At 39.4% G+C, this 11,569-nt stretch overlaps 1 protein-coding gene across 1 annotated transcript in view; it reads left to right on the top strand.

Moving 5' to 3' along the window:
• Window positions 1–11,569, top strand: part of LOC127971647 (slit homolog 3 protein-like) — a 162,191-nt gene that overhangs the window by 135,998 nt on the left and 14,624 nt on the right. The window contains exons 24-30 of the mRNA XM_052574822.1: window positions 1,076–1,147; window positions 1,637–1,800; window positions 2,825–2,949; window positions 4,332–4,429; window positions 7,442–7,581; window positions 9,799–9,892; window positions 10,845–10,982. Coding sequence (XP_052430782.1) covers window positions 1,076–1,147; window positions 1,637–1,800; window positions 2,825–2,949; window positions 4,332–4,429; window positions 7,442–7,581; window positions 9,799–9,892; window positions 10,845–10,982 — 831 coding nt within the window. The remainder of the gene's footprint in view (window positions 1–1,075; window positions 1,148–1,636; window positions 1,801–2,824; window positions 2,950–4,331; window positions 4,430–7,441; window positions 7,582–9,798; window positions 9,893–10,844; window positions 10,983–11,569) is intronic.

Genomic DNA, 11,569 nt, shown 5'->3' with positions numbered 1-11,569 from the left:
ATAGGAATTCAGAAAAAAGTGTATGAAATTTTAAATGATAATATTCTAAGCAGAGTGTAAAATTAGCATGAAGTATTTAAATATTAATTGTGCAAAAATTACCATACTGTTCAAAAGATTGGGAAGTTTTTGTGGAAACCTTGATGTTTTTTCAAATTTATTCAAATGTATTTGAAATAGAAATCTTTTGTCAGATTTGATTGATTTAATAAAAAAGTTAATTTCTTTAAACAAAATCTCTAATTCTAAACCTTTGAATTGTAGTGAGAAAAATCTAGGTAAATACCACTTATGAACCAATTTTAATTATTTTTTTTTTAGCATTTTTTATCTTATGAAAAAAAAATTTATAAAATATTGTACATGTGTTCATGATACTAGAATATGAAATAGGTAAACATTTCTATTGAAAATATAATTTCCATCACATATTTATTTGGCATCTTGATATGTGATGAAAAAAAATAAAAAAATAAAACATTTGTCCATGCGTAAAAAGTTCTGAGATGCATGTATATTCACTCTTGTAAGTTATTAGGAGACAAATCAAAGAGTGAGTTTGAAATATGTGCTCATAGTTTAAGATTCATCCTGTCTGCATTAAGCTGGATGTTGTGTTCTGCGGCTCTGGGCTGGATAGGTTATCAACACCCTGTGGGCACAGATATGTTAAACAGCCCAAAGGACGCCCACCTTATTCCGGCCCTTTTAAGATTAGTCTGCCAGGCAGTCATCATTGTCACTTTTTAATTTCCCAGAATGCCCCAGGGCCAGTGCTGACGTGGCCTCAAGGTCCCGTAGCTGTCCAATCATGTTCTCAGGTTGCAGTCTGAGTGTGTATGTGTGGGCAGAGTGCCCCGTGATACAACAGGAGAAATTATTAAACAGAACCGACACAGCATACATTGACATCTCAATGCAAATCTGCCGTTCCCACCGGTGTTCTGTAATCTTCACTGAGTGCGGTGAATGACCAGTCCTTTCTTTCTCTATCTCCGTTTGTATTGTGGAAAACAATGGAACCAACTCCCGGAGCTCCACGCTTTTTCATTTCCTTTCTATTCTTCTCTTTCAGAACCCTCCACGGAAATGACCTTTCAACTATTCCGGAGGGAGCCTTCAGCCACTTGACATCTCTGTCTCATCTGTAAGTGTGTGTGTGTGTGTGTAAAAGCATGCTCTCTCTGCCTCTATTAATGATGGACTCCCGGTCTCAAGCTTAGAGACCAACTCAGGTCTTTAGACTCAGTGTAAGTTTTACCTCATTACCGGGTGCAACCTAGAGAGAGAGAGAGCAGCCTTGTGCTCCGCGCTCGGAGACCGAGCCCCACAGGAAATCTTTGTAAATTTTATTACAGCTAAAAGCATCTATTATGGAGGCTTATGGTGGTGCTGTTTTTTTCCTCTCTGGCTGTAGTTCCTATGCCGGTTTGGAGCGGGGTTACTGTAGCTCCTTGTTTCCTCATTGAAAAGAACTGTCAGAAAAAAATCCCCATTGAGGAATAAAGGGCCTGTTGAACTGAATGAAGTGTGTAGTAACCGGAGAAGTTGGCTTTGTAATGAAGAGTTGAAAAATACACTAGACTAACGAATCATACTGATATTTTTCAATGCATTTCTGGTTCCTGTGATCCAGGGCTCTGGGTGCGAACCCCCTGTACTGTGACTGCGAGCTGCGCTGGTTGTCTCAATGGGTGAAGGCTGGGTTTAAAGAGCCTGGCATCGCCCGCTGCACTGGACCACCCGACATGGCAGACCGTCTTCTGCTGACCACCCCTCTCAGTCAATTCCAGTGCAAGGGTGAGGATCTTTTCTGTCTTATCTCTTCATAATTAACACGTCTGCTGCAGACACATTGAGCCATGGTGCTCATGTGGGAGACACAGGTTTAAATGTGATCTGTGCCATGCACTGGGTCAGTTTCTGCTCTCTTTCTCTCCCTAAATAATATGCTGTCATTTTTCTGTTGTTTCTTTAAGTAAATAATCAGTATGCAAAAAGTAAGCATAAAAATAAGGTCCAAAGCTATAATTCGGGCAGTATCCTAAGGTACAGAAGCTAAAAGTACATCATTGTAGTTTATCTAATACAAAATGGTACATATTGGTACAAGTGTACCACCGCAGTTTAGTACAATTTTTTTTTTTTTTTTTTTTTTTTTTTGATTGTGCAAGTTATGCATTTGTAATGTCATTGTTTTCAAGATAAATTATATTTTTAGAACAAAACAAGATATTTGAGGGAAAAAAATACTGTAGGGCATGACTTGATTTTATTAAGTTCAGAACAGATTGGATCATGAAAAGTGGACATTACGTACCAGAATGGAGTCAACGGTTTGTGGTTATCCCAAAAGAGCAGTCTTGTTATCAATAACTACATCTTAAAACTTTAAGTTATCAGTTGAGTTATACGTTTTCAGTTCTTTTCATTAACTAAAATAGATAAAATTAGATTTAAAAAAAAAACTTTAAGAACAAGAATTAGAAATGTTGCCTTGAACTGAAAAGTTCAAGTGAAAACTGCACTAAACTAAAAACCTGAAATTGATATAAAATCAAGCTAAATAGAAATATTTACGAAAATCTTAATTAATCAAGAAATAATTAAAACTTAAACTCAAACCTGGAAAAACAAAAGTGAATTCAACATAATAAATGCATGCTATAACAGTACATAAATATTTTTATATTTTTTATAGTAATAACATGCACAGAAAATGTGATCAGGTTTGTTTCATGTTGACCTTAATGTCACCTCCATTCACTTTTATTTCTTCTTCCCTTTCTCATTTATACTTCACATTTTGTGTTGTGTGTTTCAGGGCCAGCAGATTTGAATCTGATGTCCAAGTGCGCCCCCTGTCTGGCGACTCCCTGTCAGAACAACGGCACATGTGTGAGTGATGTCACAGGCTCCTACCGCTGCACCTGCCCTTTTGGCTACAAGGTGAGTGAACATCCACCACCCCAAATACAGCACATCCTCATGCACGTGTGTACAGAATATTCCTATGAGTTATGTGCTTCATTACATGCAAGAGAGCCTCATCATCCATCTTCCCGACGCTGAACTCACTGTCTCTGATGTTTCTTGATTAGTTCCTATTGTACTCAGGCTGCAGTTGTTTGTGTAGGGGATACTCGGTGGTGCGACCTTGGCGGTGGGGTCTTGGGCTGTGGCCAAATGCATTGCACGAGATTTGAAGAATGTGAGCTGCTCTTCATAGGCAATTTATACAAAGACAAGCTGCTGTGTGCAATGATAAGTGTGACCGGATGGGAAAATTATAATTATTTATGAATTATTAAATGATCAGATTGCGGATGCATATACGAAAACCAATTGAAAACCCAAGCGAACCAAAGTTTTACATAAAACAGACTCGGTTGCATGGCGAATGTGTGTGTGTGTGTGTCCGGGATGCAGCGCGCAATCATTACCCTTTTGTTTGGTTATGGGATTCCTGTCAGTGTTGTTCTGTTGAAGAACAGATAAGAGCTTAACCCTTTGCACCCCTTACAAGACCGAACCAATGAGCTCTTTTAATTAAAACCGCAGCTCTCAAGGTCATTTGCAGGTGTTCATCCGTCCTCGAAGTAAGTGAAGATTGATTCGAATGTTCAAGAGTACTGAATTAAGTCAAACATGAGACCAAAAAAAGAAGAAGAAAAACAGATACTCAGAGAGAAAGAAAACAGACATATGGGCCCTTTGAGGAGAGCAGAGGAAACAGGCATATCTGTGGCAAAAGCCTTTGTCTGAAATTGAAATAGACAGTGTTAGTCACGGAGTTACAGCCCCGGAGTGTAAAAGGATCAGGACAAGACATACATCATCCATAAACCATGATATTAAACTAAACTCGGCTCTGGGCCTGGATATAGAAATAGTAAACAAACAAGACTTTTACATTAGCTGAGGAAAATCTGAGTGGTGCAAAACGAGTTAATATGTTCTGAGTGTTTTTATTATGTTGCTATGTGGTTGCTAGGGTGTTCTGGATGGTAGTTAAAGGTTAAGGGATTAAAACAGATTTCCTAATTATAAGTATGAGCAACAATGACCATAGAAAGCACCACTAATCATTGGCTTTAATGTCCACTCCTTAACCCTGTTTGAAAGGTAAATTGCGGTTAACATTTAAGTTGACATTTTACACAGAACTCATTACGTAATACTGTAGATGATGGCTTTTTATTCCTTTAACCGCTTCACCTTTGAAAGTATCCATCTGATTGTGACCTTTGTCTCAGTATGTAGGGTCAGACATGTTAAAACCTAAGCTCTTTGTTTCTTCATCCATGCTCATAGGCTTTCTCTTTCCTTAGGGTCGTAACTGTGAGATCCCCATTAACGCCTGCATCAGCCTGCCGTGTGTTAATGGAGGCACATGCCACCTCACACCTGGACTGGACGGACACTACAGGTACATTCAGAGCTGTAAAAATGATATTCTGTCAGCCATCGAATAGCTTGGAACCTGTGGCCTGAAATGTTGAGTTTTGCTCTGAATGTAGTCTGCACAGTGTTTACACTATCGCTATGAATACAAGTTTCAAAAAGGATATAAATAAGATTTAAAAACTGAAATGATTTGTTAAAATGCACGTCTGGGGAAAATCTGTGTATTAAAAATGTAAAGCTTGTAACACCCCTGGACATTTGAAAGAAGCAAGAGACAGGCAGATTGTTGTAATGGCACAATAAATGTCCCCCGTGTCCTATAAATCACCCAGCAACTTTGGTAATGTCACGTTAGGCCTCTGTTCAATTTTTGTAGGGCAGCCGCTTCACATCCAGCAGGAGCAGAGTTGCACAATGACTTAACAAAAAAACAGCAAATGAGCCCAGAGATTTGTGTGTTTTTATGTGTCTGGGGATGGAATATATCGGTTGCTGGCATAGTTTCTGAGAGTTGGCAGCCAGAGGGCAGGGACTGGGTGGAATGGTACAGATGGGTGTGGGCTCTGCTAAACAGTGAGATAAGTTTTACTGCTGTTGCTCAACAAGTCACCATGGAGATGGAGGTTTATCAAACACTGAGACTCAGTCACTGATGGATCTGACCTATAAGTCTTACGGATAGCAACAGGAAGCCAAAACAACAGAGAAATTTCAGAATTCAGCAGGTAATTTGCGGTGGTGTAATTGAAACCAGCTCATCTGAGTCCCAGTGAAGACCGAACCAGAACAGAGTCGAGTTTGAGTCAAGAGTGAGATCAGAAGAGGGTCGAGTCTGATTCAGGACTGAGACCAGAAAAAAATTAAGTCTGAATAATGATTGAGATCAAAAGAGGGTTGAGTCTGAGTCACAAGTGAAAACAGGAGAGATTGAGTCTGAATCAAGACAAAGAACGGAAGAAGGTCAAGTATGTGTCAGGGCCAAGACCAGAAAACACTGAGTCTGAATAAAAATTGAGATCAAAAGAGGGTTGAGTCTGATTCAAGACCCGAAAGACGATTGAGTCTGAGTCACAAGTGAAAACAGAAGAGAGATTGAGTCTGAATCAAGATCGAGATCAAAAGAGGTTTGAGTCTGATTCAAGACCCGAAAGAGGATTGAGTCTGAGTCACAAGTGAAAACAGAAGAGAGGCTGAGTCTGAATCAAAATTGAGATAAAAAGAGGGTTGAGTCTGATTCAAGACCCGAAAGAGGATTGAGTCTGAGTCACAAGTGAAAACAGAAGAGAGACTGAGTCTGAATCAAGATCGAGGTCAAAAGAGGTTTGAGTCTGATTCAAGACCCGAAAGAGGATTGAGTCTGAGTCACAAGTGAAAACAGAAGAGAGACTGAGTCTGAATCAAGATCGAGATCAAAAGAGGGTTGAGTCTGAGTCACAAGTGAAAACAGAAGAGAGATTGAGTCTGAATCAAGATCGAGATCAAAAGAGGGTTGAGTCTGATTCAAGACCCGAAAGAGGATTGAGTCTGAGTCACAAGTGAAAACAGAAGAGAGACTGAGTCTGAATCAAGATCGAGATCAAAAGAGGTTTGAGTCTGATTCAAGACCCGAAAGAGGATTGAGTCTGAGTCACAAGTGAAAACAGAAGAGAGACTGAGTCTGAATCAAGATCGAGATCAAAAGAGGGTTGAGTCTGAGTCACAAGTGAAAACAGAAGAGAGATTGAGTCTGAATCAAGATCGAGATCAAAAGAGGGTTGAGTCTGATTCAAGACCCGAAAGAGGATTGAGTCTGAGTCACAAGTGAAAACAGAAGAGAGGCTGAGTCTGAATCAAGATCAAGATCAAAAGAGGGTTGAGTCTTAGTCACAAGTGAAAACAGAAGAGAGATTGAGTCTGAATCAAGATCGAGATCAAAAGAGGGTTGAGTCTGAGTCACAAGTGAAAACAGAAAAGATTGAGTCTGAATCGAGACAAAGACCAGAAGAAGGTCAAGTGTGAGTCAGGGCCAAGACCAGAATCCATTGAGTCTGAATCAAAATCGAGATCAAAAGAGGGTTGAGTCTGATTTTAGGGTTGAGTCTGAGTGAAGACAGAAGTGAGATTGAGTCTGAATCAAAATCGAGATCAAAAGAGGGTTGAGTCTGAGTCACAAGTGAAAACAGAAGAGAGATTGAGTTTGAATCAAGATTGAGACCAAAAAATTATCAAATTTGAGTTAAGACTAAGATTATAAGAGAGTCACGTCTGAGTCTAGACCGAGACCAGAAGTGGGCTGATTTTGGTTAAAGACTAAGACCAGAAAAGGGTTGAGTCTGAGTCCTCATGCTCCCAGCAGGACAAGACCAATAAAATTAAAATATGATTTTGAACCCTGACTCGAGGACCAAGAACATCAAAATATAGTCTTGGACTCATATTCAATGACCAAGAAAATATGGCTCAGACTCAAGGACCAAAACAGTCATGGACTCCAGGAGCATTTTGACTCAGACTCAAATGAGCTGGTTCTTCCATCATCTAGTCACCATTATATTGCTTGTTTTTGACAGAACAAAATGAGATGTTTACCAAAATGTTTAGGCTGCTCTTTTCCTTCAAGAAAGTGGATGGTGACCAGTAGCTGTCATGCTTAATAGCTTAGAAAAGGACAGTCTGTGCTATAAAAGTGAGTCCAGGTTTATTCGGTGTCTCAAGATCTTCTTCCAAAAACCCAATATTCTCAATAAACAAGAACATATAGAGTGTTATAAATTTACCAGCACCATCGTTAGTGGCTGAACTATTGTTACTGCATGTTAAAACCAAAACTCAAAGTGCTCCTGTTGGCTGTGAGCAGTGCACTAATGAAGGATGTTGGATTGACATTTAAAGACCAAACAATGAGACATGAATGGCAACAAATGACACTGTTCTGGCTCCGTCTGGCAGTATCAGGGTGTTACCCAACAGAGCTAAATCACTGAAACCCACAAGTTTCCATTTGTTCTAACATTTGAAGTATTGATCCTTGTCCTGTGCCTTCCCATTCCTTTAGCTGTGTGTGTCCGCCTGGGTACGAGGGCCAGCAGTGTGAGCTGAATCCTGATGACTGTGAAGACAACGACTGTGAGAATAACTCCACCTGTGTGGACGGCATCAACAACTACACCTGCGTCTGCCCTCCGAACTACAGAGGTACCAGTTAAAGCTCATTAAGCCAGACAATAAATGCATTCAGAATGCATTCAGACTCTTTGTTACCATTTTCTTAGTCATATTGCCCTACTTGTCCATCTTAGTCTTACCACAATGAGGCCATTTCTCTGGCAAGACTGCGCCAATTTCATTTATATCCTCCAGCCACAACTGAGGTGGCTAAGAAAACATTAAGAAACCAAAATAATATACATGTTAAGACTGGTAGTGGGCAGTTTTACTAAACAAACCCGTTTTTGACAGAAGTCCTGACCAGGCAGATTTAAAGTTCAGCTGTTGTTAAAACTGTCTGTTTATTTCCACTTCAGATCTGCCAAGTGCTGTCCAGTGGCACCACTGCTCTTGTTCTCTCTTCTTTTCCTCAAAATAGGAAGTGCAACTGCTCCTAGCGGGCCCTGTCATTATAACGGCATTCCTCTTTGCCCACCTCCCTTGGAGCGGGTGCAGTTGGTGTAGAGAGTGTGTACTTGCTGCGGTATAAGCCTGGCCACATCCTTAAGCTTGTAGGGCACACACAGCTGCCCGCTTAAAGAGCACAGTCTTAAAAACTGAGTTTTAAACCAAGCAAGAGAAAAAAGTTATTGCTCCGAGGTTGATCTTAATGGAGTTCTCAGTTGCGTTTCATGAAAGTATCATCTTTGGCTCAGAGGTTTCCCCTAAAAGAGGAGGGGCTTTTTTACTAGTCTCCATTTGCTGTCATATTTCACAAAAATCTAATTCGTGATTTTTCCTGCATGCAGTTGAAGTATGTAGTGCTCTTCATTTGTACCAGAATGGCTATAGATCAGACTCTCAACATAGAATATATTTTTTCATTAGTTTCATATAAAAAAGTATGTACTGTATTTATGTGGGTGAAATGAAAGGGGAGAAGGAAGGTTGAAGATTTAATATACAGATGATGTTTTCTATTGTTTTAACTTTTTGCCCATAGACATTGTGGGCTTGTATTGTTATATTTTACATTTGTATTGGGGCTTATATATTATAAAAAAAAATAATACATTATTGCTAAATGTTTGAGGATTTGACAGTGACAGTGAAGACATTTATAATGTTTGAAACGATTTCTATTTAAAAAAATTCTGTTCTTTTTCAGAAAATTAGAATGCTTTCTTAAGGATGTGACACTTCAAATTGAAGAAATGGCTGTTAAATATATATTTAAATTGTAATTATTTGTGATAATATTTCATAACATTGCATTTCACAACACAGTCTTTTTGACCAAATACATGCAGTCTTCTTTTTAGAGCATTAAAAAAATCAACCCCAAACTTGAAATGTAAAGTAAGCATATACCAACAAAAGAAATGTTCCAAAATGTCATTATACCCCAAACAAAGCAAGGCAATTTGGTGCTTCATTCCTTGTTTAATGTTGAATCTCCACACTTTGCCAAAGGTGAAGTCTTCCTTCTCAATTTTCTTTGTATTTCTGCATCTCAGTTTTGTATTTTAACATTTGAGGATTGTTCTGTATTAAGGTCAATCAGCACAAATCTTCCCACCAACATCCAGAATTATTTTAAGAAGCCACAGCTTGAGCTTGTGAGGTGCATGGAGGAAACATCAGCTGTAGACACCGACTGCACTGATTCCCTGAAGAACACTCACAGTTGCTGTAGAAAGGGTCTAGAGGAAATTGGCCTGGCAGCAGACCACCTAAACCTGTCTCAAGGGTCTGAGCACGGAGAGGGTACATCTCTTTCTGAGCTGCTGCTGTGCCATGCAACTAACAACACCAGTGCAAGTGTGCTAGACAGGAAGTACTGGGAATCTGGTTGAATGAGTGCAGGGATGTGGAGGTTGGATTAGACCCAGTATGGCCTGTTGCAGAGCCAGACGTCCTACAGCAGGTGGACGGGAACAGGGAACGTATTGAAGTTTCTGGTTGGCAGTGATTTAGTGCCTTAGAGTAGATCCTGCTGAGCTGTGTGCTCTAGAAAGACTTTGCCATCACACAAAGATGTTTTCAGTTGAGCCTAGAAGAGAAAAAGCCTCACACAGTCTAAATGCTGGCAGATGGTGTGAGGGGCGAAAACACCTCGAGGAGGGTCGTGACACACATGTTGTATATTCAGTCAAAGAGTTGCTTCACCCGTAGACATCAGAGGCCCTGAGTGTTTCAGCATGTGATAAAACTCCGAATGCAACTGTTAGAGTCATCTGTTCCTTCTCTTTGTGTGTCTCTAAGGTGATCTGTGTGAGGAGGTGATTGACCCCTGTCTGCTCGGGTTTGACCTCTGCCAACACGACTCCAAGTGTGTTCCCCTCAGTAAGGGCTACAGGTGAGTGTGTGAGCTCCTCTGGTCAGAACTTCACACAGAAGACAACATGAGCTGCCTGTAATAGAGCAACTGTCGGGTTCTGGGAAGTAGCATTTTCTCTCCGTTAGGAAAGTGAGTTTAATAATTCAAGACAGACCTGTTGTGAGCTCTGAGGATATATGCTTTTCTTCAAACCAACTGCTCACATTAATGCAACTTATTTTAAAAATAATAATGCTTAATAGCAGAATTTGTGATGGAAAAACTTACCACGATGCTGATGAAATTCATGTGTACACACACACACACACACACACACACACATATATATAAGTGTGTGTGTGTGTGCGTGTGTGTGTGTGTCTGTGGGCATGTTTTTGTGTCATATCAGGACACATCTCTGTATAATGTCATGGGTATGACACAGGTATTACAAGGAGAGCGTGACTTATGAGGACATAACCCATGTCCCCATTTTTCAAAACGCTTATAAATCATACAGAATGAGTTTTTTTTTTTGAGAAAGTAAAAATGCACATATTTCCTGTGAGGGTTAGGGTTAGGTGTAGGGTTGGTGTAGGGCCATAGAATATACAGTTTGTACAGTATAATAGCCATTACACCTATGGGATGTGTATATATATATATATGTATATAAAGCAATGCTTTATGGGATTGTAGTTCTTTCACTCACTAAAACTGGACAGAACATACTTTGTCTTTGTATACTTTTCATATACTTCTTTGATTGGCTTGGTTTATGTCTTCAACAAATAACTTTTTCCAAATGCTTAAAAAAGCAAAAAGTATTTTGCAAGCAATGTTGCTGAAAAAGTGGGTGGGCACTGATGCACTCTATAGTTGGTCTCATTATCACTGCCAAGTAGTTAACAGTGTTTTTTGTTAGGACACCCCCTTTTGCTAGTAATTTTTTTTAGCATCTAAACTGTTGTTGGTGTTGTTTTTCCTTCAGGTGTGAATGTTTGCCGGGTTATGTTGGCCAGCACTGTGAGCAGGATTACAACGACTGTCTGGAGAACAAATGCCAGCACGGAGCAGAGTGTAATGACGCCATCAACGGATACACGTGTGTGTGCAAGGAGGGGTTCAGGTGAGACTCAGTGTTCACACTCACACACTTGCATTTCCTTGCACGCAGTATAGAATTCAGTTAAACTGCTAAAGACTAATCCGAACTAATCAATACCATCATAATATTTTAATAGTAATATTATATAGTATATTCATATAAAATGCATTTGAATGTTAATATTTAAGTTTTATTTAATTTTAAATAGTAATAATACTTAAATATGAAAACTGTTGATGAATATTGACCCTGAAATTTTTTTATTTATTTTTTTATAAATCAATAAATCAATCAATAATCTACTAATTCCTTTTATTCATAATTTCCCCTTTTTCCCTCTTCACAATTGCATCTGCAAAAGTGAAAGTAGGTTAGAAATCCCTCAAAAAGCATGCACATACATTTCTGATAGCTAGGATACTTGCACACCTGTGTTCATTATGATTATGAAAGGCTTGATAGATGATGCAAACATATACACGCTTACACACATACACAGCAGGCTTCTGTTGGTCCTTTGTTATATGATAGTGTGTAGTTAAACCTGACACGCACAGACGATGAATAGCCATATGGCTAATTATAACATTAGGGTGTGTGTGTGTGTG

The sequence above is a fragment of the Carassius gibelio genome, chromosome B14, assembly GCF_023724105.1.
Source record: "Carassius gibelio isolate Cgi1373 ecotype wild population from Czech Republic chromosome B14, carGib1.2-hapl.c, whole genome shotgun sequence".
NCBI classification, from domain to species: domain Eukaryota; kingdom Metazoa; phylum Chordata; class Actinopteri; order Cypriniformes; family Cyprinidae; genus Carassius; species Carassius gibelio.
Note: the sequence above shows the minus strand (reverse complement) of the source record. Positions and strands in the feature narration are given on the sequence as shown.